This window comes from Bombus fervidus, chromosome 4, assembly GCF_041682495.2.
Source record: "Bombus fervidus isolate BK054 chromosome 4, iyBomFerv1, whole genome shotgun sequence".
In the NCBI taxonomy this organism is placed as follows: Eukaryota; Metazoa; Arthropoda; class Insecta; order Hymenoptera; family Apidae; genus Bombus; species Bombus fervidus.
This window is the reverse complement of record NC_091520.1, coordinates 16,752,631-16,779,765: the sequence shown is the minus strand read 5'-3', so window position 1 is coordinate 16,779,765 and position 27,135 is coordinate 16,752,631. Positions and strand designations below refer to the sequence as shown.

At 38.6% G+C, this 27,135-nt stretch overlaps 2 protein-coding genes and 1 long non-coding RNA gene across 3 annotated transcripts; 2 read left to right on the top strand and 1 right to left on the bottom strand.

Annotated features, from left to right (window-relative positions):
* Positions 1 to 2: 2 nt before the first annotated feature.
* Setd3 (SET domain containing 3) lies at positions 3 to 26,010 on the bottom strand. The gene is made up of 7 exons (XM_072002156.1): positions 25,391 to 26,010; positions 24,569 to 25,060; positions 24,047 to 24,170; positions 2,244 to 2,358; positions 1,509 to 1,661; positions 777 to 1,100; positions 3 to 665 (listed from the first exon to the last, which is right to left on the bottom strand). The coding sequence occupies exons 1-7, from the start codon at positions 25,509 to 25,511 to the stop codon at positions 540 to 542; spliced, it is 1,455 nt and encodes a 484-aa protein (XP_071858257.1). The 5' UTR covers positions 25,512 to 26,010; the 3' UTR covers positions 3 to 539.
* Positions 7,455 to 9,263, top strand: LOC139986667 (uncharacterized). Its single transcript, XR_011799694.1, has 2 exons — positions 7,455 to 8,187; positions 8,254 to 9,263. It is a non-coding gene; the product is annotated as an uncharacterized lncRNA (long non-coding RNA).
* LOC139986660 (uncharacterized) lies at positions 12,755 to 24,027 on the top strand. The gene is made up of 2 exons (XM_072002154.1): positions 12,755 to 14,180; positions 20,487 to 24,027. Exons 1-2 carry the CDS (start codon positions 14,049 to 14,051, stop codon positions 23,514 to 23,516), a joined length of 3,162 nt encoding a protein of 1,053 aa, XP_071858255.1. The 5' UTR covers positions 12,755 to 14,048; the 3' UTR covers positions 23,517 to 24,027.
* Positions 26,011 to 27,135: the final 1,125 nt, after the last annotated feature.

The following is a 27,135-nucleotide window of genomic DNA, read 5'->3' as shown; positions in this document are numbered from 1 at the left end:
TCTCTCTCTCTCTCTCTCTCTCTCTGTCTTTCTTTCTTTATCAAAGCTAAAATAAGAGTATTATATTTGTAACTTCTTGTGATCAGAGATCAGAGTTCGATCAGCATATAAATGGAAAGTTATATTTCGATAAGGAAACATCGATATTATTTTTAAAAACGATGTTATACCGACGAAGCTCTCATCTCTCGAAAGCAAGACTTACGTTATTGTGGAACATGCAATTATTTTGCACTGTATACTTGTTAATACACATAGATATATAGTTTGTTCAATTTTTTATATACTTTAATGTATTTTACACCATTTGCTCCCTTTTCTATCTATCCTTCATCGTTTTGCACGTTATTATATATATATATATATATATATGTATATATACGTTCGGTCATTCGTCAAATGATGTGTTAAATTATCCATCATTTCGGAACAAATTACAGTTAAATATCAGATCCATATAAATTATATTCCATTGTAAGATTCTTATTTAAATAAAAATAAAGATTTGATTTCATCGATAGAGATTCAAATTCAGATTCTTAAGCTTTGATCCATTGTTCCACGTATTCGAGCGCGCCTTGAAGAATTCTCTTCTCCGTTACCCTTAATTGAACGGCTAACTTCTTAATTCGCGGCAACGTGGTCTCGAGCAATTGCAGATCTTCCTATAAAAAGGGGAAAAAAGAGGAAACGCGTTAAAACAGAAAGAATTGCAATTTTCATGCCGCCACAGCGGTCGCCTCGTATTTCAAACCGGTGTCTTATTTCACTTTCACCTTCAGAGTCGTCGGGTAATTAGCAATTAACAGCTGCAGCCTAGTAAGCAGAAATTTTTTGACATTCTCCTCGACAACAGTTTCCAGTGCGCAGTCCATGTGCTTCAAATCGTTAACGCGATCCGACTGGGTCCAATGCACCAGTTCCTCTTTACGCATACTGAATACTCTAAGAAACGCCAACAGCGTATCCGAGATCGGTTCTGTTCCTCGTTTCAATAGAAATTCCCCAACCGCTGGCAGATCTAACTTATTTAACAGTTCTACGCGTTCCTTTTGGAGAGGATCGGCTTTGCTGATCCCAAGCCGTAATTTAAAGCCATCCTGCAAGAATAAAAAGATAAATATTATTTACTTAATCTCTTGAGCAAGAAATAAATGCAAAATGTTTCTTTCTCTATAAGTAAATTGTTTGCTTATTAGTCGGTGAAATTGTCTCTATTATATCTATTCGTTATTTGTGGTAGAAATAATATGTTAATATAATTATGTTATTATTTCTTGTAATGTAATATTATTTTAATTGATATAATTACGTTTACTGTAGACAAAACATAATAAATAAAGCCGTGAAAAGAAGCTAATACTTTGAGAAACCTAATACATAATAAAGAAATAATTTAAAAAGGCTATTCGTTAAAAAATTTGCCAATTATAGTACGGGTATATAGAACTTGCAACATGGTAGAACGATGATAATTAAGGTAATTTTGAACGATAGTAGACACGTACCTGTTCGTTATCCATATAAACAAATCCCGAGTGTACAAAGAAATCGGAATTCGTTCTGGGCCCGTAGCTAATAAATATTTGCTCTGCTTTCTTGAAATCTCTCAAAGCGTAGCATTCGCAGCAGTTTAACGTCGCATTGAAATCCGTGGTGATCTGAAACGAAAACGGGCAGAATATAGGAAACTGTCCATATCGTTGCTACGTATCCGACCGTTGTCTTATTTTTGACGAAAATGTATGACAACCTCAAGATTACGAATAAATCGAACCGCTATGTACAATAGGATATCTTTAATTGTTCAGTCTTAATAAATAATTAACAAAACCATTTATGTTATTCGACAATGTCCTCGTCCTCGGATTCGTCAATTTCTGAATTAATATTTGGATTAAGAGGAAGAATCGAATCCCTCAACGAGTAAACCTTTTTTCCATTTCAAAAAGACAAAACGATTACATTTTTTTATAGTATAAGAAAGTAATTAACAACGAAGCGGATATGATACATATTTAACAAGATATAAAATGATGTGTATATACAATTTGTGTACGTGCATACATGCAGACGAAATAAGCAACGTATCTCTATGACGATAATATAGGTTATGCTCGTATATCGCGCGTTGAATCACCTATTCGATAATCTACTGAAAATATTAATAATAATGGGTATGTCGCGTCTGGATACTTCCGTACGATAGTGTACACGTATGAAACACGAATAAATAAACTCACTTTGCTGCTCTCGTGATTGCACATGTCCCACATTGGGATCAAAGCGTGGATCATGAGTGTACCGTCCTTGCTGGGAATTATATTTTGCCTCGTCATTACCGTAGAAACTGCCCAGCTGTAACATTAATATAGATTGAAAGAATTGTAAAATGAAGATTTTCTGCTCGAATATTACGATTTTTCTATTTCACCGTCCCGATATTCGTTAGAATCTTTCCCGTCGCGTAAATCTGCATTCACTCGAAACGCAGAATTTCTAATGCGACAACCAATCGCGATCATATTTTCTACTTGCTTCTGGATTAACTTAAAACATGCGCGAGTTGTTTCATCCTTGAACAGGATAGCGATAAAGACTGTTCGAGCGTCGATGAACGTATTTCTTTGCTGTTTTTTCCTTTTCTTTTTGCTGTCGAGCAGCGTATAATTCACGTGGCCCACATAGCTGAAGTTTCTCGCGGCAGACCACGTGTTAAACGTTCTAACGAATACACACTCTACTTTTCGATGCCCCGTGTGTATTTTTGTATCATCATACGCGCTTTGTACAATTTCGTCTTTCTAAATCTCCCATAGACGCGTCACCTGTTCGTGCCATTCCTCTGTCGAATTATCGACAGTGTGTAAAGATATCTTGATAACTATCGTGACACCCTGTATATTCAGACATCGTATTAACCACGGAAGCGGTCCTGAGACGCGTGCAAGTAACTTTCGCCTTCGTGAGAGGCACGCTAGATGGCCAAGCCACGCACACGCAGCAGCTGTATCTGCTTTTCGGGCAAGAACTTGACCTACAAATCCGGAAATGGAAGTAAAAGAAGATTCATCGCCATGGTTCTCGTCGTCGTCGTCGTCACCGTCGTCGTCGTCGTGGTTCCCGTCGACTTTCTCTCTCTCTGGGGAAACGCTGACTGCGAATCCGCTCAAATAAAAATACCGTTTACAAGGAGAAATATCGAACACCTTGTATGGAAGCGCTGAATCCGAGACAAAGCCTCGTAAAATGGTAACGAAAGCGGGGAAAGAAAATTAAGGAGAGAGAGAAAGAGAGAAAAAGAATAGATCCGAACATTTAGTCGCTTTCTAAGGCGAGATACACGCGTTTACGCGAAACGTAAATTCGCCGGTTTAGATGTTTTTATGGATCCTCGAAGCGACCACGTCGTTTCTAGATCAATTTCTATCGTTACATCGAACTGACGGGAGAAAAATGAATTTTACTTTTACTGTTTTCTCTTTTAGAAACGAGGCGAAGAGTCGAAGAATGCTTGGCAAATGAACGATACTTGGAGATAAAACTTGGTGGTAAAAGAGCGAGAATGGAAGGTGGAATAAAAGCGCGGAGGAAGGCGGGTAATGGCGGAGGGGGAGAGGATGTAAACGGAAGTGACCTTGGGAGTTGTTGGACATTGAGACATGGCGTATACATAGAAAAATGATTAGGAGGGGCGTGCCAAAGAACATAACGTAGAATCGAAGTAAGAATTGGTAGAAAGTAATGGGAGAAATGAAATGGCAAGGAAGATGTATACCTTATAATATATTCTAGGTCATTGCTTAAAATGGACGACTCTACAAATGTATCTCAAGTGCTTTAAGAAACATTTAAGATTCAGTAACTTTAATTTTGTATACACAGAATGGGTCACAAAATTGTAACGTGTAGAGTAGCCTTAAGTTTTGTGTGGCAAGTATGTTTATGTAAAAATATGTAAAAAATTTGCGTAAAACTAAGCGAGAGGGAACATTTTGTGCGGAAGAACAAGTTAAATAGCACTGTAAGCTATTACATTGCCTGCTACTACGTTTTTGTCATAAATACAACTATCTAATTAATTAACCCGAAAAAGGCAAATCAAGATTCTCCTTCTTCTTCGAAACGATCACGTAAAAAGGTATTACGACACAAAAAAAAAAAAAAAAAAAAAATCGATAATTGTAAAAAGGAATCGATATTTCGTTATAATATTTATTCGAGTGCTCTGTTCTATTAAAAAATTTGGCACGCGTAAAGAGATATCAGAGTGGAATATCGAAAAGATGAATATTCCCTAAGACGTTCCAAGCTTTTATATCTACACACATGCTATTTTCTCTCTTTTTTTTTTTTTTTTTTTTTTTTACTGGATTTTTCTCTTTTCGTTCGACGATGTTCACGCCAACGCGATCGTACAGATGCTTTCTCGTTTAGGCTTGTCTAGGTGGTCACAGTTGGACAAAAGTGGGCATTTTACGGGACAAATGAAAGCTCCGATCGCGTTGTCGAGATCGTTCTGCTTGTCGCGTGGCTATTAGATTACTTCCTCTTACGTAAAAGGAGGAAATCTGGCTCCAAAAGCGGATTTTACGATCAACAAATATGGTACGGATATATGGTGGCTGGCAAAGAGAAGTTTCTGCTCAAGATGTAATTTCACTCGTCATTGTCCAAAGAAACAAAAATATTTTTTCACGATTTCTCTATCGTCTCGTCCCACTCGATCTCTCGCGTGCAGCCAATTCGATTTGCTGGTTTGTCTACGATGGATCAAGTACGCGACGAAACGTACGAAAGAGAAGTTACAGGAACGAAAGCAAAGCTACGAGAGAAAACCTACGAAAGAAAAGCCAGAGAAAGAGTACGAGAGAGAGAGAGAGAGAGAGAAAAAAGAAACGCCGATCCGATGAAAAAGAAACTCATCATTGTCGCGAGAGAATCAACGTTCCTCGTGGTAGTAGCTTTTTCATTTCCACTACTTTAGCAGCGAGCACAATAAATAATGCATCGCGAATAGGCCACCAACGTAAAAGAAGGGTAATGCGATTCAGCAAATCAGCTGGGAAACTGGAAGCGAGCAGACGCGTTTACGTGATAATAGAAAATTATATATCCTGTGGAAAAAGAACGGGAAAAGGGAACGAACGCTCGCTTCTCGTGCGTACCGTACCGAGCAGATAAACCGTATGAAAGTTTCAGCCTCGTGTGAAAGTGCGCGCGGCTCCTCTCTCGTTTTACGACTCCGGAGCACACTCTTACCAGCCACGACACATCGTCTTCTTCGTCCAAATCCATCAACGAGATATCGCGTTGATAATAAGTCGAAAATACGGAACAAACATTTTACCCACGATGCTTCGTTTGCGAGAAAATCGAGTTTGAAAATTCGCCAAGTAAGTACTTGGACTTGGCTCGTTCAGAACGAAACGGAAGTAAACAATGGACGGGAGGTTAAACTGCGTGTAAAAATAAGTAAAAAACGTGGGATTCAATTTTATCGTAAGATGCTTCGTCTTCGAGAAAAATACATTTGAAAATGCGTGCGCTGAGCCAGTTTTTAATCGAACACGCTCCAACACGTATAATGCGTCAAGTTCGATTAACTTCGACGAATTCGTGTTACGAGAACGATTATGCTCGAAAGGAAGATGTCTTGCAAACGAGAATGGGACAAAAGATAATGTCTGAAAATTTTTCGTGTCCTGAACCTCACCGCTCGGAGTTTCCACTCCTTGTTTCAACGTATTTCCCACAACTTCGGTAGCAAATCTGTTTCTCCATCTCCAATTTGTTTCCTCGAATCTTTTGGAAATTTTAGCTCGTTGTCTCTTTCCCATTGTCGGAGTTCGAACGTAGCACGCTAAATTATATAAATCTATTTTTTTTTTTTTTTTTTTGTTCCAATGTCTCGACGTATTAAAATAAGCGATTAAAAATATTACAATTATCGGAATTAACAACTATTTCATAAATGTTAATTAATTTACGTACTGAAAGAATTCGCTCTGAAATCTCAATAAAAGAGATTTAATTCGCGGCAATTCGCTGTCTTTCATGTTTATTACTTATCAAATAAATCCAACTGGTTGAAGTATATCAAGCTGCACCGCCGTAATAGACATTGCGCAACTGTTAATGCCATCCACGATGGACGAGCAAGAAATTGACACTCTCTTCGGTGGGAATGCTCGTCGAGTATCGTACTATTTTATGAATACAAGTCTTCTCGGAGAATATAAAACCGCGATAAATAACGTACCATAAAGATGAGATCGATACACCAAACTTGATATTTACATTTCTCTACGTAACGTTAGATAATAGATAAACGTTAGACTGGCATTACCATCTACATGGAAATCTCGCGTTATTTGAAATATTACGATTTAAACGTTTACGAGAAATATATATGCGAGGAACGCTGCTGTAAATCAGGCGTGTAAAAGTTTTCGAGTGAAAAATGAAAACAGATTCTGAGAGGGAAAGATCGTATTTTGATTTTCCAATCCCCCATAAGATAAATAAATTACTTCTTTCTTTCTAACGATCCATAATTCACGAATTATTAATTAACACTTTACCGACCGCTAACGGTTCAATAGCATACGCACGTCCAACCGGCAGCTCAGGCGCAGACTCTCCCTGGCACCGGCTCTGTTTCGGTTTAGACTTTCCAATACCATTCTTTTCGTTCATCGCGAACGGTAAGTTTTTCAAATTGGTATAAAACTATGGGAATTTACGAAGCAACGCAACTGACGCAACTGAGCAAGGTACCTTAGTACTAAATAACAAATTATTGCTCAAATAATGAAAAAGACTATCGACGACAAAAAGCCGATTAATAGGCTATCGGTCGATAAGTATCGGCGACAAAAAACCGATTACTAGGCTATCGGTTGGTAAACGTCGGTGACAAAAAACCGATTAATCGGCTATCGATCGGTAAGGTGTTAAGTATGAAATAAATGTAATAAATTTAATTTCGGCAAAATTGAGTTGAAATTTTAACGCGTTATAAATATCAGGATAGATACGATAGATTGCATTATCGATAATCGACGAGAAGAAATTTTTCTGAAACAAGCTCTAGAAGGATTAGAAACAGAGAAAAGATTGAGAAAAAAAATAATTGAAAATAGAAGTGACCAACATACAGAAGTAAAATAGGAAGTAAACATTCTAATGGAACAACGCTATATACAAACACGTTATTCGATGATACAGCTGGTTTTCATTAAGCAACGGAAATATTCACATGCATAAGATGCTAATTAAAAGTGACATTGCGTAAAACAGTCGTGACATCGCTAAACGAGACAAAAAAAATTATTCAACGAATAAATTAATTTCAACCGATTTCAACGAATGTTCCTTTATCGTTTGTTATTCTAAGTTTGCTTGATCGTATCGTAGTTGAACTTCAAACAATATTAATAATAAGACAATTACAAAGTACAGCTTGATTATAGAAATTAATTTGTAACTGTAGGTAAGTGATACGAAACGAACAATTAGTCAACGAAGAATAACGAACGAATAGCCTTCTCTCCATCTTTCTCTCCCCTTTTGTCCATAAAGAATATTCTTCTCTCGAATCTATCTTGCAAATGTCGCATTCAACTAAACAACAAAGTTTAACATGGTCTAGTAACATCTGGATACGAACACGTTCTAAATACTCGTCTAAATAAACGAACTACCTATTTAGTGTAACTCGTAAGTAGAAATTCTACAACGTTACCTACCGCGTAGTTTTGTATCCTCTGGTCCAAAGCAAATTCGTGGGACAAAAGAAATTTATTTATTAAATCAATGGTTACGCTCGAACGATTACGCCTACATACAGCTATTTGTCGACTGAATCTTCAATTTTGCGTGTGTTCATTGTGGCACGAATAAGTGGAATGAATGAGTTGGTCCAGCGAACGATAAATTTAAAGTAAGAACGAACGATGTAGAACGTCTGCGAACATCGAGACAGGTAGACGAATAAAGGAGATTGTTTTTAGCGTTGCCAAGATGGCGCGCGTTCTATTGGCTTGGCAGCTAAGTGATTGCAGATTTTGTCAATACCACCTAGTGACAAAATTCGCAATCACTTAGTTGTCAACCCAACACTTGCATACGAAATGTACGAATTTAGGCAGAGGATTTCCGTTGGCGAATAGAAAAGTTTCTAACGTAAAAGCGTTCGAATACTTTCGTCAGTCTGCGTAGTAAAACTACAAAATATATTTTTCCTATTAGGCTGTGATGTACCAGGGGAAACAGGTGCAAGATACGTTGAATAGGTTAAGTCGAAGTCGAGGTCTGTGCGAAGTTTACTTTTGGCTTTAATTCTATTTTAGCGAGATTATAAGGACGTACGAAGATAAATCTTGCGCCGAGAACAGTTACATTACGAGATGAGATAAGGTATTGCGACAATACATAAATAATTAAATAAATAATCTTTCGCTCTTGGAAACACTACAGAAACGCAAAAACATCTGCGACCTTTGCTCTGAATAATAATTGCAAATTAAATTAAATTGTATTTGACACAAGGACTATCGCTATTTTTCTAAGCTCGTAGTTCTAATTTCTGAACAACGTTCTAGAAATTATTCGATTATACGAGTTAGATGATTCAGCCTGTACGCGACGACCGATGAACGAAGAAGCGTCGCGTCGGTTAATTAAAAAGGAAAACGTGACAAAAGCGTAGCTAATGAGCGCGATGAAAGAGAGTGGCGACGACGAAGACGACGAGGACGACGACAACAACGACGACGATGATGCTGAGAACAAAAGGAAACGAGAATAAAAGAAGAGTCACTGGTAGTTTCGCAATATCGTTGCTCGACTAGGATAGATAGAGATCAGGAGACGAGCTGAGCAGCGCGGCTTCTTGCAGTTCTTGCACATCGTGGGGATGGATGCACAGTCCACTGCACGTGGGAAGGTCGTGCTATGAATCGAAGATCGTGAGATCTTCACGGAGCGCACTTTCTATTAGAATTCACTCGGCGGAGGTTTACCTCCGTATTGCACCGCGATCGCGAAATTGTCGCTATTTACGCTGACTATTTGTAATTCGTACATACAGCTTTATCTTCCAATGAAACGTTTCTCTGTTCTCAGATTCTACGGTTTATCTGGCGAATGTATCAAACAATTTGTAGTCGTACGAAATATACTACGAAATGAAATCTGATAATGGGCTTAATTAATTAGTTGATAAATTCTATATAATAAATACTTGTCGATATACATTACGTATATTTTATAATATTTAATCTATATTTTCGTAAAATATATTTTCGTAAGCAGATACACAGCAATGGGGAATAGCAACCGAAGCAGCAAGACTGCTCGGATGTTCGAACAGTATTATGACTTTTTGTTTTCACATTTTATAGATCGTTGTAGCATTATTAGACTTATACTTGGTGTATTATATCCGAAAACACTGATACGTACGGATAGTGCGATAAAAGACATGTAAATAGATATAGGCGACTCGCTTGTAACAGACTATGGGTCTGAAGAGTAAATAAATTATTATCATATTCTATGATCTTGGATTTCGAAGTATCGGTGAAAAAATTCGCGAAGCAGCAAAGATAGCAAACAAATAGCAGCAAAACTTTGTACAATATTCTTTTTTACTTTCACTGGTAATTTATGCTTCTGCGGTTGCAACAAATTGGGAACGTCGCGCAGAAATCCGACTGTTCGTTTCAGCTGCCGTATTATCTATTATTATATTTAACATCTATACAATATGGTAGCGCGACGTTTAATTATGAAAGAAATTATCCTCTGCAAACAGAAGTAATGAATTTTTCCTGCCAGGCAAGATCCTACCAACAATAATGGAAATCTATTTAATTGCCGTATAATGGCGAATCAACAGAGAAGATACAGTACGCTCGTTATTCGACGTTTCGCCTGTTCAATTACCATGAAATATACTGTACCACTTAATTACTGAAAAATAAAGCCCGACGTACGTCTCTATTGCTTCATCTCCGTATCTCACCGATTCATTGTTCGATCTAGGAACATGAAAATCAACTTTTAACGTGCTTAATGCACGGCTTCTTAACACGGAAATTTTGTAAACAACGATCGTTGCACAACCGTCGCATAATTAACCCATACGAATTAATGAAATCGTTAATTGCATTTTCGTATTCCATAACGTACTGAGACGTGAGAAAGATTCTTCTTTATTATCTCCGCGTATACCTCGTATCTGATTAAATCGCCATCTTTTGGACGAAATACGAAAACTTTGATGGGATCGGAACTATCGCGCCAAATTATTCGTCACATCTATCAGATAGATTATTATCAACGATCGTTGCTCACGCGTGAACGCCGCGTATCGTAGATGCTTCGGAGAATTTCACAGCCAGTATTTTTATTTCGATTTGAGCGATAAGCTACGTCCGGAGAGGCGGCAAGAAACGACAGGGGGATGATTTACAGGCGTTGTTGGACTAACATCCATTAGCCGCGAACGTAAGAAGAATCGGTCGACCAATTAGGAATGACGCAAACGATAATTCGTAGAAAATTAGAAGAAATCAAAGAAACTTAAAAAAAGGGAAAGTGAATACCACAAACGCTGTGTCGACACGGAGACGGCGTGCTTTAAGAAGACACAACAACTGGAAGCTTCGAAACCTGGATGAAATTTGAGAATATTTGTCGGAAGCGATGGCAACGCGAGAAGTTTACATTTTTCTAATTTAGTTTCCTGTTCGATTATAGTTTCGTATCCGAAACGATTCGCGCAATCCTCTTCCGCGTGAATAGAGCAGAAAAAGGCGCCGACTCTTCTCGATGCAACGAGTCTTCCGGAACTCGCGGTTGAGTCTATCGAAGCGTGTCTCGTAGATCGGTCGGAATTAGCTTTGCCATCAAAAAAGGCGGAAAAAGTCGCGGCTGAAGATCTTTGGAACAAAGTTCAGATACCTTCGTCCTTCCTGACGCTTTGAGGACCGTGCGCACTGACAAGCGTATAACCTGAACTGCCGCGTATTTTTGGAACGATTAAAAAGATTCGAAAGGTCGATCGAAAAGTTCGTTCCGATTTACATTTCGATTCGACGCACGTTTATGGAACTATATAGATGCCATTTTGTTACATAACCTTGCTCCATCTTCCGCGCGAGTCGAGAACTTCGTCCTTGCTGAACCTCGCGGGTTTTTCGGCGAGAAACTTCTCGATATGATTTTTTGTGTCGATCAAAGGGATAAAAATCGGAAGGAACAGTTAGAAAATAGATGTATGCACATCTGTATTGTACGAGCGAGGAATGAAAGAGAGGAAGATGAATGAATGTGCAATAAAACAAATTCATTCCTGTTTGAGATGTATTAGGTTGTCCGATTAAGTGTCTTTCTTTTACAGACACGTCATTTACAACGACGCATCTTTATACAAACATGAAACCTAATCTGTCGAACGTTGTAACCTTTATTTTGACAGAACAAAATGGATCATACGTAATTCGATAAAATAATATAAAACGGAAAATGTGCATCTATTATTTCCTTATAAAACGAAAGAAACTTTTCGGACGACCTAATACAAGATAATAGAAAGCTGTTCGTTAATATTTCAAATTATTACGTTATACATAAAATAGTTATTCTGTTCTAATAAATTTTGCATTTAATAAAACGTTATATATTGAGTTGGCAACTAAGTGATTGCGGATTTTGTCGTTAGGTAGTATTGAGTTTTATTATATTATTATTTTTAGTTTGAGTTTTATTGTATATTATATATTAGTTGCCAACCCAATAGTATTACTTTAACAGGAACTTTCCGAGCGGCGTTCCACGAGTGAAATATTTCATTAAAAATCAACAAGCTTATTTAAAGATGTTTCTGGTAACGTTTTTCAGCGTGATTCGCTTGAAAATAATTTGCCCGATGGAAAGGTATCAAGCAGAATTTACCATTTCGTGAAATTCCTCAAAAATCGAAAGCAACTTACCGACCGACCCATATAATATCTAACATATCGACAACGGTTTCGTATTATTCGAGTAACACAAAAACTCATTCACAACGTTTCGTTTACAGCACACGTTGCCTCTTCTACTGTTTTATTTTACAGTAGTTGACATTTCTATAGGGCCGCACGAAGGACGTAAGACGCGAGTTCGCAAAGTGTTAAAACGTAATTTTACTCAAGAAAATAATTCCTGCCATTGTTTGCCATTTCTCGTTCCACGAGCGAACCACCTTTTTCGCCAGTTCGCACGCGTATACTCGTGTCCAATCGCTAATCTCTCTCGGTGACAGACGCATGTCCTGAACGCGATTCGCCGTCGCGACGATTCGTTTCCTTCCTTGAACCCCATCTTAGCGCTGTCCTTTCGCTAACAGCAGCTTCTCTCCGCGTACACTTTGTAACTTCTAAGTAACAGTTTCTCAAGTAAAATGACTGATTTCTAAGTAAAGTGGAAGAGAGCAGGAATTTTTTCGCTTCTCGCGACGCCTGTTCAGCGCCGTGTAGATGGAGAAGAAGCAGCGTGTGCGAGGATGTAGCCTCCGAAACAGAAACCGAAACCGAAACCGAAACGAATCTCACGCGTCGCGTTAATCGATCGCCGCGTAAAATTCGATTCCTTGTTATTACGAAGGAACGAACCGCAGTTACTTTTTCCACGCACTTAACGCTGCTTGCGTCGCTTGGTACGCGGGGAGGGACGAGTTGTTGCCTCCGGTAACGTGGGTCAGCGATCGTCGCGATGAAATTCATCATCGTCGTGGCCGATCGCTGGCCGGGGAACAGGAGAGCGTCCCCGGCGAGCGTTTTAGTAGAAGACTGCTCTCGAGTTTCACCGACTTACTTAGGACCGAGCACGGAGAAAACCGGCGTCAGTCCGCGAGAACGATTTGCCGAGCGTGGAGGAGCGTGCCGCTTCGAAAGTAACGAAACGCACGGCCGTAGGGATCCGACCGTAGAATAGAAAGAAAACGAAAGAGGAGAAGGATACGCAACACGAGACTAAATCCACCCAAAAGTGATTTTAACAACGTGCGCGAGATACCGTGTACCGTTGCACGGAAACGTTTGACGAAGATTCGCGAAGAGTCCGTTAACGCATGTGGCGTTCAGGTTGAAACGAACGAAATCGCGGGCAAAAAATATACGAAGAAGAGAGAAACATATTCTCAGATACGATAACCGCTCGAACGAAGATTAATCGCTGAAAGATCCGGCACTCGTGTGTTTTTGTGTCGAAACGATCAATAATCTGATAAAAATAGGTAGAAAAGGAAGGGAGAGATTTTTAGACACGACTTTATTCGTTTGTTCGTCGATGTGGTCTACTTTGGAACGAGCAAAACCGTGGTAAAAGTACGTCGAAGAAAGAGAGAGAGAGAGAGAGAGAAGCGTATTTCCAAATATCGTGTTTCACATTAGAAGAAGCAAGATCGTGATAAAACGGAAGAACAAAGAGGTAAACACACTTGCAAATGCACAGTCCTCGACCAAAGATTCAAAATCGTAGGAAACTTCGACTACTCGCGACTACTGTACGAACCGCGTTAAAACAACGAAAATCGTGGCGAGGAGAAAGAGACGTATTTCCAAGTGGAATAGAAAGTTGGTGGAACGTTCGGACGACAGGCTGCGAGGCTGCGTTCCGTCGTTTCTCATTCAACGTTTGAAAATAACGTTCGAAGATAAGGCTCGAAGAGAAAGATCGGAGAATCTGTAAAGAGAGGCGAAGACTAGCGAGAACAAAAGCGAATTAACCGCGACGGGAGAAACCGCGAGCCGTTAATTAGAAGCGTGGCAGGACTTCCTAGCGATTCTGCATGAACCCTGAGGATATACTCGGCCTGTGCAACAGGAAGAACGCGATTTTCGTTTTCCTGTGTATAGCGGCGATTTTCGTACACCTGTTGGCGGAGGAGGAGGAGGAGGCGAAAACGGAGGAGCCAAGCGGCCACATCGTGGACGAGCTAAGAGAGAACTGGTGCTTCAACGACCAGGAGCTGTTCGTGTTTCGATCGCACTGCAACGATGTGGAAAACATTCTATCTGCTCTTGTTGATGCTTTTCACGTTCGATTTCCCTCGCGATAGGCTCGCCGGAGCCGAGCGCGTTCGAACGAACGCCGAGCTCGTAACCCGAGACGATGATCAGAGCCATCGGGTAAGAAACGAAAGAGAAATTTCAGTTACATACGCTGCCGACGATTGGCAAATGTTTTTCAGTTCGGGTTCGTGTCTAACGCGCATTGACGCGTTCGGTGATTGCATTTTTCCTTTTGTCCTGTTGTATATATCGTACCCTAAGGGATTCTGATTTCCTACGAGATACACAGAATGCGACCGAGTAACGCGTACGACCGATAATTATTTATCACGAAGGAAACGAAGAGAAAATATGGAATAAAATTTATTCGTTCGAGGTTTAATTTTTCGAGAAAACGCGGACTTTGCAGATTTGCTCGAGACCTACGAACTTGGCTCTAGTTACCGACTAGACGCACTAGTAGACGAGTAAACGATCAGAAGAAGATTGTCCTAAGGGCGAAAATAGGTGAAAAAGGTGGAATACGATGTTTCCGTTTCAACCAGTTAGCTGTTTCCGACGAGTATACTCGTCACGAAGAAACGGCAATATTTTCTGTTACGACGAGCTCCGTCGGTAATAAAATTAAAAGATAAGACAGCTACGTTTGAATAGCCACGCGTACTCCGTGTTTGACGAGTATATTCGTCGTCACTAACTTGTATATTTATACGTATTTTAGGTACACGCTTTTCATAACGTTCAAAGAGGTCGCAACAGCTGACTGGTTAAGGTTTCGTTCGAAGATGATAGAGTTTGTTCTAGTCTAATGGTCGATCTAGTACACGCGTACGATAAATTTTCAAATTTATTTTTCTCGGAAACGAAGCGAATTGTATTCTACGTTTCCCACTATTTTTCACACGTAGAACGATGTTCTACCGTTTCACGAGGCAAATCACGCTCGAATAAAGAAAAATTAAAAACGTACATGTACGTACCAACGTCCGGACGAATAAAATTCTATCTACGAAAAATTACCTATTAATACATGCAACGTTCTTTACAAGGCACAACGCGTGGCACACTTGCGCAGGAACCTATCGTTGTTAACGTTACTCGTCTCTGTACTATGATGAAATAAATACGATAATAAAATTACCCTGGTAGTGGGAAATCTTTAATAGCCGCTATATGTATTTTACACAAATCCATTACATCGGCAATTAGTATTGTGAAATAATTTTGTCGAAATTTCGAATCTTCTCATTTACGTACAAACTCGACGTCATATTCCTATTAACGACATCGAGCGTTACATATTTTCCTGCCACCGTATATAAGAATTAATACAAGGAAGTAACAAATGTAAAAGCAATTCTCAATGAAAGCAATACTCTTGGGTTGAGTAATTGCTATACACAATTTTAGCCACTGTTCGAGAAGATAGTCAAAGATGATTCGGTCCAACTATCTCGAACGACCCTCTAGAATTTGTTTAATTTCTCTTTCATCGTCGTACGCTCGTCTCCACGGGTAATCGAAAAAAATAATTGATCTAGCAGTTCGCTTGGTAGTCGTTTCATTTTTTCACAATCATTGTACAGAGTTTTGGCAATCTTTTAACGAGTTCGTAAAATTTCTAGCTTTTCGATAGGCTGCAAACATTCTAAGGATTCTAGGGATTCTCGTTCAAAGATTCTGGTAATTATCCCGTTATTTGCGTACTAGCCTTCTCGTTTATTGTTATCCTAATATAATCCTCAGATGCTTTTGACAACAACGAGTCTTTTTCGAGTCGGAAATGTTCGAATAATCGACTCTTTCAACGCGATGTGATCGATTAATCGAGTCCGAGCCTGTTAAATTTCGTACCGTTTGGCAGCACTTTCGTACGAATAGAAAAATTCGACACGAAAGTGGAACGTGAAACCTGATAGGAGGACGCCTCGTTGGAAGATAAGGCTGCGTACGAATACTCGCGGTAAACAGTGTTATTTTGTTCCTCGGTGGTACAAGACACGTCGTTAAATACTCGCCACGCGTCAACATCGAGTTTGTGTGCGAAAGCATCGAACGCTAGTAGCCAACAATTTTCGCGAAACGGCCTGAACGCCAATCTCGAAACATCCTATTAATTCGAACCTTGATACTCGTTTCGTAATTCGGCGAAAAGAAGGAAAGAGAGGAGGAGACGAAGAGAAGGAAGTCGTGATCGATTCGTCGTGATCCACTGAACGTTCGTAACTAACGATCTTTCCAATCGTTTTCATTGTGTTAATCTCGTTCCAAAAATCCAACCACCGACGATGCTAATTTTACGGACACTTGTTCCCACTGTCCTCTTTCCCATCGGATCGTCAAATAGAAACAACGACAGCCACGTGTCGACCGAATATATTTCTTGCTGTGCCAGGCAATTTTAGTAATCGGTTTACGCGTGTCACGAGATGAGACAGGTTGAAAATCGCCGCTGATCGCGTACGTATTCCAATTTCGTGTCATCCGACAAGGTGTTACGGCAACGAACTTAGATAACCACCAAAGAAATCGTAAGGCAGTGGGTTAACGGCGAGACTCGCAACGAGTTTCTCGTCGTTTCCTTGGCGGTATCCGACGGTGGCAAATGTCAAAACGCACGCACGTCGAGGCCGGCGAAACAAGAAAAGGAAGAAAAAAGAAAGAGAATTGGCCGCGCACAGTAGCACACGAACAACCAGAGAAAGAGAAAGCTGGCACCGCGCACGGAAACTTGGAAACTTTGCAAACGCTTTATTTATTTGTTTACTATTCGCATATTACGCGTGTTTAAACGATCTTCGAACATTCGTCGCATTTTCTCAATTAGCTCTTCGTTGACTGATACCTCTTTCGAAGAACCTTTCGTAACCGAATATTCTCATACCTCGACGTTCTATTCTCCGAGTATTCTGTCGTTCGAACAGAACGTTTGCCAGTAACGGATGCTTTTTCCTGTTACAATCGCTATGATTCGGGGACCATAGCAGTTGTGCCCCAGATGGAAAAAGATATTGCGGTATGAGAATTGACAGATTAACCGATTTTGGATACAATGGGATAGCACTTATAAACGAGCAAAATATTTTTGCTTACCGATAAGTGTCATCGATGTATGTGAGAGAATCATTTTTTGATCGTCGGTAACGATTATCCATGAAAATTTTCTTGGTCACCGATATTGACCATTATTCGTTCCGTCACGAATAACGGTTATTGGTGAGGAAGAAAAAAAATGCATCACAAATAATGGTTATGACCACAAACAATTTCATCGCGAACAATGGTCGTCGCTGACGGAAAAAGTTTCTCTCGAGGGATTATCCTTAAATATAAAGTTATCGACAATCAACAAAGATTCTCTCTTCGATAATGGTTATCGGTAACTGGTAAGAAGATTGTGATCACTTACAATGGCTATTCGTAGATAGTACTAGAATACTCGAAGATCGATACCTTCGAAACTTAGTTGCCACTAATATTTTCTCTTTAAATAAAAATTAAAACTAAAAAAATTAAACCTTTCTATCGATAACTTTCTTCGTAAAAATTTCACAAATAACTTTTATCTTTTACGTCTGTCTCGCGTGTATCGAGAGACATAAATATCAAATGAAAATAACGAGTACATAGATAGCTTTCACGTCAAAAATTTATGCAGTCTAGCAGCTGAAAATATATGCGGTCTTTAGACGCTAAAACGAACTAACAATTTCCTTGGCCTCTATTCAAAGAATAAAATTTAATAGCAAAAAAGTGGCTGTCCTATTACCGCAATGCTATTTTACTTTTATTTATTGCTATTAGTTCGCATACGAGAGGCTTAGCTGTATATTTGTTTCATTCGTTTCTGAACGTTACGCTGTCTCGTAGATCTGAGAAGAAAGATCGAAGAGGCAAAAGGAGGAGAAATCTCTAAGCGATCGTCATCAGCGAATTAATTAATTGCTGCGATCAAATTGAGCGATGAAACTTTCATTTGATTGATTTGAGCTAGATCGAAACATCGCCGAGACGCGTTACAAATAGATACTTGGTTTTGCTTGTGAATGGTCGAGGTCGAAAAGCGTGCGTCGGAAAGAATATATCGCGAACAAGGTAACGGAAATCTCTGTTCCACTTTTTCTCCTTTTTAATGTTATTTAATAAGAGCGATAAAGTCACGTCTGAAAGTAACGAGATTCACGCGACGCAGAAGGACGATACGCGTTGTAAACGTTACGAGTGAAAATCCAGGCGAAATAATGGTCAGCGTCGTTCCTCGAGCGCGAGAACAGAATTTGCTTGTTTACAAACCGAGAGAAAACCAGCGAACCGTTTCTACATCGAACGGCGACGTAATGTTCTAAAATTTGTTGTTCCCCTTCTAAAGTGAATTAATTTTTCTACGACTCTTACGACCGAATTTCATTGATTTTCTCTTTACGAGAAGAAGATATTACGGTTGATCGATTCTTTTTCTCATTCCGGAAAAATCGAAACTGAGAATTATTTGGGTATTCCAAAAAGTTGGTGCGTCCTTTTTGTACTACTATTTGGAACGAATAGAGCTGATGCGCGCGTATTTCGTCGATCAGTTGCATTCTATCGTTCGTTTGAAAGGAAATAGAGGGAAATGGAAAATTAGTGTACATTTTTGCGTCGCTATTCGAAGCAGAGTTTCAGGGTCATAGTTGCAACGCGGTTGGCTCAGGGTCGATCAAGGTCGTAGGTAAAGAGAAAGCGGTTGCGTATCTTCGGTCGATACGAAGACGTTCGAATTGTTGGCCTCCATCTCGCAAAAGTTTCGAACTCTCTTCATCTACCGCGTTTTATCTCGCGTTTCAAATTACAGCGCGTGAGTGAAACCTTGCCGAAATATTGCGTTTCAATCTCGTTCTCGTTTCAACGAGCGGACATTTCTCGTGCCTGGGGAAAATCTCAACGCATAAAATAGAAATTACTACGCGTGCCAATCGGCTGTTCTTTCGTTTTGTTCGTCTAAAGGCTTAAGAAACTTTCTAGCGATAAAAAGATTCCCGATAAATTTTGGATAATAGAAAAACGCAAAATGGCTAGAAAATGGCGTAAAAAGAGCAGGAAAGTTAAGCGTGAAATTACTAGCCTGAGTTTTCTAAATTTTGAGAAACGAATTGATCTCGGCTATTTCTTACGCTGCTTTGCTTCTTTACCTTATCGATCTTAATTGAGCGATTAGCGATTATGGCTATCGGATTCTCTGCAAAAATTATTTAGATATAAAAATAATTATTTAATTATCGCACTTATCCATATTCAAAAGTCTGCACTTCCGCTTAACCTTCAGCCGGTATCGCCGAGTTAGGCTCATTAACAGATATCGTTGGGTCACGGGTGACTATACTTTGTCAAAGTCAGTGCCCTCTCTCATTGTATGATCTCGTTAAATCTTGAAATTTGAATCGATCGATATCGGAGTATTTTGTTGCGATACTCCCTATTTTATGTAACACGATCACCATCGTTGCTTGTATCGAGTAGATTACAGAATAAAACTAAACTTATATCCAGATACGCGGATATATATTTTTGTGAATACAAATAGAGAAATAGAACCTGAACCGTCGAGAAAATCGTCATCGTCTATCGTACTTTAGTATGTTTGTATATTATATATTTATGCGTACATTTATTAGATATTTCGTATATTTTTGCATATCATGCGCGTTCTGCAGATTTCCCCATAATGTGCACTGCATACGTACGCACAATAAAAAAGTAACGTCCGCAGTTTAGCGCTCACCTATGACCTAACGATATCGATCGAGATCGAATCGTTCGTTCGAGTCCTTTTAGCGAACGAATAAGGCTGTTAATGCTCTTGCAAAATATTTAGCGAGAAACTGAACCGAGAAGATCGCTCTTATCAACAGAGGGATTGTTTCACGTGTCTCTCGCGCTTTAGAAATTTACCGACAATAGGAAAATACGATTGGATAAAAAAACGAGTCCGGAGAACGTAGCAGAGTTAAACATACGGTGTAGCTACTCCTAAAATTTGACTATATAGAGGCTGGAACAGCCAAACAACGCTAACTAAGTATCTTCTTTGTTTTTCACGATGGGATGTATTAAAGCATCTTTTGAAAGAATGTTCCATCTTTTTTAGCCTTTTCAAAATTACCAATACTTTTTAGTAGGAAAGTATGTATTTTCTTTCTATTACATTCTGTAGAAGATGAGAAATTACATTTGGCAATTTCGGAATCGAAAAAGTATTAACTTTCAGTTTAAAATTTCAATCAAAAGTCAGAATGAAATTCAGTTTCGTATATAAGAATGCATTTCCTTTTTTTTTTTTTAAGTTTCGCTGGTAGAAGAAGAAACCGCTCAAAGAGCCTGTTATTTCAGCCTTTCGCGAACTCAAATAATTCACTGAAGCGTTTCTCAACGTTCGATTATTTTTAGAGGGAAACTCGAGGCCGACCGGAAGGAACCAGGGACGAAAACTCGGGAGGCGAGCTGGTGGGCAAGTGGCGGAACAACGGCGAGGCCTTGGAGCCGAAATGGCGAGACGGTGACACGGTTCCGTTGCTTCCATTTTCCCAATTTTCCCGCTTCTCCCGCGACAAAATCGACAACAGCGAAGAGGAAGACGACTACGATCGTCGAGCAGCGAAATATCGTCAGAACAACAGGCGAGGGACTGTTCTTCGTTCCAGGAACAGCCCTCGTTTACCGTACAGCGACTACGAGGACCGTGAACTAACGGAAAGCAGGCGCGGATACCGTGAACGAGAAGAGATCTTACCACGGAAGAGAAATCGACCATGGACTGGCGAAAACGTGGCTACGTTCAAGGAAACGAGGAAGGAGGACCTAGACAGAGGCTTGGAAGAAGACAAGGAGATAACATCGGCGAGATATCAAGAGATATTTCAAGCACGACCGAACGACTACGAGCACGAATTCAACGACGAAGAGTATCTAAAGCCTCGACCGAGGAAAAGGAGGCCACCGCAGAACTACGAATTCGCTTTGATTGAAAACGAAATGTTGCACGAAGGGAGAAGAGGAAACAATTCTGGAGCTTGGTCGAGGCTAAACGGTGAGGAAAATGCTGCGGAAGTAGCTAGCAAGGGCGTTGCTCTCTCACAGAACGCCATGGAATTGAAGTCGCTGTTGAAGATGCAACAAAAGGAAGGTCTGAGCTTGTCCGAGATTCTGCAGCAGAGGAATCTGACTCTCGATGATCTGTTGAAGGGCAAAGTTGACGTGATCAATGCTCTGAAGATGAGAGACGTGGACGAAAGCGAGGACTACGAGGAGTCTGCGAAGATGATGACCAACTCATTTGTCAAACTTTCCACCACCAGGAAACCGCAATGGACGTTCGCTACGGAACCTGTAAAAACGAAGAATTCTCAGAAGGACGAAGAACTGGTAATCTCTATGATTCCGATGACTATCGAATCGCCAAAGAATCGGACAAACGCGGGAGCATCCTTGGACAAAATAAACAACGGCGAAACGTATTCAGAAGTAGGAAACGCAACGGCTGGCAAATCGTTTCTCGCTAATGTCGATCCGCCGCGAGTTAAGATTACGACATCGATGCCGTTGCCGGTTGCAACGAATTCCATGGAGCTCTTGCAAGCCGACGACGCCACCGTGAAATCATCGGGTAGTGGTGAAATCAGAGCCGAGAGCTTAGACGAGGACGAAATCATGGAATTCTCCGATTTCACTGATTACAAGAAAGGACGGAGCGGCGTGTCTCCCGTCTGGCTGATGATGAAAGACGAGAATGTCAGCGGTCCTACTGAACTGGAAACTTCCAAGAGTCACCTCGAGGATAGAGGATCCACGTTGAGCATCGAGAAAATACTCAGCCCTACGGAACGTTCAAAATTGACGAACAATTTGTCTATGAGTACTGGAAACCAAGAGCAGCTTCTTGGTGATTCGACTAATATTAATAGAAGCGGAATACCCAAAGATGAAGACCAACGCGAGGCCATGGACCATTTCGAAGAGGACTATAACGCTTCTTCCGAGAAGGAATACCAGAGTGACACGCCAGTGATATACTATGACCTGGAACAGAGCACTCGGATTAGTAATTTCACCGATGAGAACGATAGGAACATAATGCAGGAATTAGAGTCTGCGTTGGATGCGATGTCTCGCGATATCAATTCCACGTTAGAGAATTCACATCAAATTCTTTCAAAGAATCCACCCGCGAAGAAGGATGATAATAATAGTCTGAAAAACCATCAGGATATAAATGTAACAGAGAAAAAGAGTTACGATGATATCGTGTCGGAAGTGGAGCCAGAAGCCCGGGCCGAGATCTTTGAATTATTTGCTTCTGGGTCAGCAGGAAAGAGACTGGAGCGTCTTCTTAAATCGAGAAATATGAGTTTGGAGGAACTGATTGCGTTGAGACAGAGAGGATCTAGCAAGGTCCATTTGGCTCAAGTGTCGCGAATCAGAGCTCACAAATCTAACGATGAATATCGAATAAAAGATACGGATAATTTGAAAGCAACAAATTCTTTGTCGCCTAAAGAGGACCTCCACGAAGGAAGAGCGATCGTAAATCATGACAACTATGATAGAGAAGTCGGTAATTATTTATCAAGATCGACTGAAAATTCAAAAAGCATCGATTCATTGTCAAATTCAATGGATCTCCTTCATGCTGAAGAGATCACGACCGAACGATCGATGCCTAATGCAGAACCAAAGACTAACGACGAAGATGCAAAGCTTGTTGATGCTTCAAAGATGAACAACGAGAACGAAGACAAGGAGAGGCATCGTACAGTGCAGATTGTTGATCTGTTGACAACCTTCGATTCTTTCCCATTCATGAAGGATATTGAGCGAGAATTTTCTGGTCAGTATAATAACGAAGACAAAAGAAAGTTGCTCGTACAGGAGAGCGACGTTGGCGTGATGTTGATCAACAACGACGCGGAAACGATACGCGTCAACGATACTTCAAACATCGTAGAATCTGGCTTCGTTAAGGAGATTGTAAAGCAGGAACCAAGTTCTATCGACGTTCAGACCGTGTACAGCAAAAGTAGCAACATTCTCGGTGAAGATGAGAACAAAAGCGAGAAAGGAAAGACTCTTTCGAAGGTGAAACCGAGCATAATAGCTAGTGGCGCAATTCTTGGTGTAACTCTTGTAGTTTTCCTAGCGATATTTATCGTATGCAGGATCCGACAGAAACAGAAATATAGGTACAGCAACACGTTTTCTAGAGCGGTGTTTCAGGGTCCAGTAATGGCAGCCAGAAAACTATCAAATTCGAGCAGCTTAAGCACCGTGATGGTCAACGTGGTCGCCACGTCAACGGCGAGAAGGCCAGAGAAAAACGAAAACCAAGAACCTACAGGAGAGATGGATCCCAAGAGTGACATTGATAATGACTCGTTAGATGCTAACGACAGCTGGGAGACCATACCTGATTATATGAAATAAATTGACCTAAATGTATTTGTAATAGTCTTTAGAAAAATACAGAAAAAGAAAAAAATAATAACAGTATTTTCACATTTATGTTAAGTTAAAGCATACATATATTAAAAATCGGTTGTATACTTTAAATTTAGATACTCAATATGAAAAGCACAAACTACTGCACAGGATTAAGCATTAGTGTAATATTTTGTAATGTAATGTTTTTTTATCTGATTTGTACACTGATTTTGTAGATGTGGGCGATTGTACATACGATTGTATAGAGTTTTTGATAATTATCCCAATAACCGATAAAATCTAACACAATATAAAAGATATAAGTTCGTGTAACTTTATATTACATAAGATCTTATTTTGGAACTTCTTTTAATATCGGAAAACGTAGTAAATTTCTAGTATTGTAAGCTTACCCTTCAAATTTACGTATATAAAGAGTAAAACATATTTATTTATATAAACAACTCATAGGCGAAATAAATTGCATTTTATATAAAATACGAAAATATTAAAATCGTTGTTTTATTACTTACCAGTATTTTTCATAAGTAAAAACATCCCTGAGTATAGCAGATACAGCGTTATTGTTCTTTTGAAATAACTTATTAAAGTAGGCATACTGTCTTGCAATATTTCTGCATTGTTTCAAAGCAGCCTCTGCAACAAAAGTTATATTGAAACTTAGTAAAGTCGAATTTCAATAGAGAATGAAAGGATCGCTGTAATAAGGACGCTACATTGCTTTTCAGTAATTTAAGTAAAGTAACAAAACCAACTCCAAATTAATTACAATAGAATCAGTTTTTGGAACTTTCTGCTACAAATTCATAGTCAACTAATACTACTCGTAGTAACAAACATTTACACTTTTGAATATATATCTTTCTTTCCCTTCCGATACAAAAATAGAATTTAATATTATTATTTATTTTTCGTTAGAGCTACCATCTTGTTGTTGTATATTCTTCGATTAGCAAAAAATTAAAAATTACAAAATTAAAACAGTAAAAGAAATCAAAATAGATATGTTTTTAATAAATTTCATCGACATTTACCTAATGTAGGGCTGCCTTTAAGTTCATTCATATCTGCAGCAGTCATGTATAGTACGGTTGTATAAGTCGTAGGAAGAATATCCAAATAAGGTTTCCATTTCGAATATTCTTTGTGTTTTTCAATGAGTAGGGCAATCGCAAGTGCTACTTGCGGCATAAGTTGTAGCAGAGGATCGTTTTGAAGAGCGACCAGCTCTGGAGCTGCATTTTGAATACTGAAAATTAGTTCCCTAGGTATCCTTAAAATCAACTCGTTCTCAAGAAAATTACGTTCCGCTTTTAAGCCTAGGTCGTATCCCGGAAATTCAGCCACGCTTGCTCCGTATACGTTCGCGCCATTCTGTTTGAGCCAATTTATGAATCGTCCAATCCCCTGGGACCGTTTCGGCGACTCCGTCTTCATTTCCTCCAACTGTTTAACCTTCTCCAAAACCGTTGATATCTCCACGTAATTGTTCCATAGTTGCGTCTCACATACTGAATTAAAGCACACTATTTCAAAAAAGATAAGAATTACTCTTTGTGATAGACTGAATGCATTATCAAAAAATTATTACATGTGAGAGACTCTTTCAACCTCTAAACGAGAGGTTAAACGAGATACATATTTCATGAATCTTAGATTCTCAACGATATAATATTCATAAAATAATTTTACATTTAATATTAAAATGTATTTGTTTATTTTTACAGTGATAATATAAATATGTAATGCGACTATCTCATAATTTTTCAACCGTATTACGCGAAGGCGCAGAAAATGATAGAATTGTAGGAAGAATAAATTGATATGTAACAATAATTCATGAAAATCGTACTCACGAATAAATAGTCTTTGGCACAAGGCATTTATCACGTTTCTGTTCTCTAATTTCGTTAATTGCCTTTGATATAAAACGAGTTCTTCACTTGTGAATGATCCATCAGAGTTTCTTCTGTCCATGTTTGTACTATTTCACGGCACTTTCGTGACTTCTCCTCGCATTTAGATGCATTATAATGTGTAACGCGCGCCTACGACTGGCAAGAATAAACACTTTTCGTCGAAACGAAAATAGAACATTCGACGCTCTGCCTCCTTCGACTCGGGCGACATAACCTCAAAGCTGCAGAGGAGAGCTACTTTCGTTCTGTGTATACCACGAACTCCACTGCACTTTATTGATTTCAATTTCTGTCAGAGGTCACCTACTTTCGCAATTACGCCAAACTCCTTGTCACAATCACATTTGAACACTCTTTCCTTTCTTTCCCTCCGAGATATATGCCCATGCAATTTTCCTGAATAAATTTAATATATGTTCAGTAGCAAAATTAACCGTATCGTTGCATTTATATAACAAAAAGTGACTATTCAATATAATGATTATATTACTTATATTGACATTTACACGATATGATATATCTTCTTAAACACGCATATGTTTACATTCCGAAAGTACACATATACGTATACTTATATATAAATTTAAGTATCTTCCTTATTTTTTGTACGTTTCCCCCAAAATTACTTAGTAAATTAGAGTGAAATAGTACACAAAGCATAAATAACACAAGTTTCGTTTTAGTATAAGATTTGTATTGTACAAAGTATGGAAATAAACAAATGATTTGAATATTAAGAATAAATTTATATTGCTTTTATATTTATAAAATTATTATTAAGGAGGATCCAAAAACATAGGTGAGATAATTATTTACAAACATAAAATAATGATCTAGTTCCTACTTTATCTTGCTATCTATATTTGTAAATGTAGGCACATTATTCATAATAAAAGAATCACAAATGCTTAGTACATATACTATATGTAAGATAACAAGAATCTTAAATTTTGTGAAGTTGTTGAAAAATGGGCAATAGACAGGAAATAATTAAATTTAATAGATAAACAAATTAAAATATGTGATAAATGAAACAAAAACTTGGAAAATGATTTTAATTTGGAAAAAGATAAATATTACCAATAGTTTAACGTTTATTAATTTGATATAAAATTCTTTGTAATACTTGTATTAAGGCTAATAGCCACAATTATGTTTATCCTTATATTTAATTTTATAATATTCACATTTTATATTTAACGTAAAAAATATTTTCTTTTATATATTTAAGTCATTTACTAAGAATATATTTTTAGGGCCCCCTTAAAATTTATAAATTATTCGATTTGTGTACAACTAAAAATAACATAATAAAACAATAGAATTTTTCCGCTGCAAAGTAAGAGAACTAATTGTAAATTTTTTACAAAAGCAATCAAAATACGGACACTAAGTACATAAGTTATTTAAGCACAACAAATTAGTGTAATTAATTAATATCACTAATTGAAATATTTTATTTACTAATATCACTACTCGCCAAATAATATTTTTTATTGCCTTAAAACTACATGTGCAACTTTTTGCATTAAAAATGTTTCGTGTTTGTTTATTGTTATCTGAATATAAAATTTAATTTCCGACTTTAATTTTCAATTGCTATACATTTCGTAAATATTATCAGAAAAATAAAAAATGAGAAAGAATAGGGATAGAAACATCTATATTAATCGGCAGAGAAT

Coding starts and splice junctions, on each gene's coding strand:
- LOC139986660 (XM_072002154.1), top strand. CDS start 14,049: ATGTGGAAAACATTCTATCTGCTCTTGTTGATGCTTTTCACGTTCGAT. Junction 14,181..20,486: donor ACGATGATCAGAGCCATCGG/GTAAGAAACGAA, acceptor GATTATTTTTAG/AGGGAAACTCGAGGCCGACC.
- Setd3 (XM_072002156.1), bottom strand. CDS start 25,511: ATGGACAGAAGAAACTCTGATGGATCATTCACAAGTGAAGAACTCGTT. Junction 25,061..25,390: donor GTGCCAAAGACTATTTATTC/GTGAGTACGATT, acceptor TTTTTGAAATAG/TGTGCTTTAATTCAGTATGT. Junction 1,662..2,243: donor GCAATCACGAGAGCAGCAAA/GTGAGTTTATTT, acceptor TTTTCGTTTCAG/ATCACCACGGATTTCAATGC.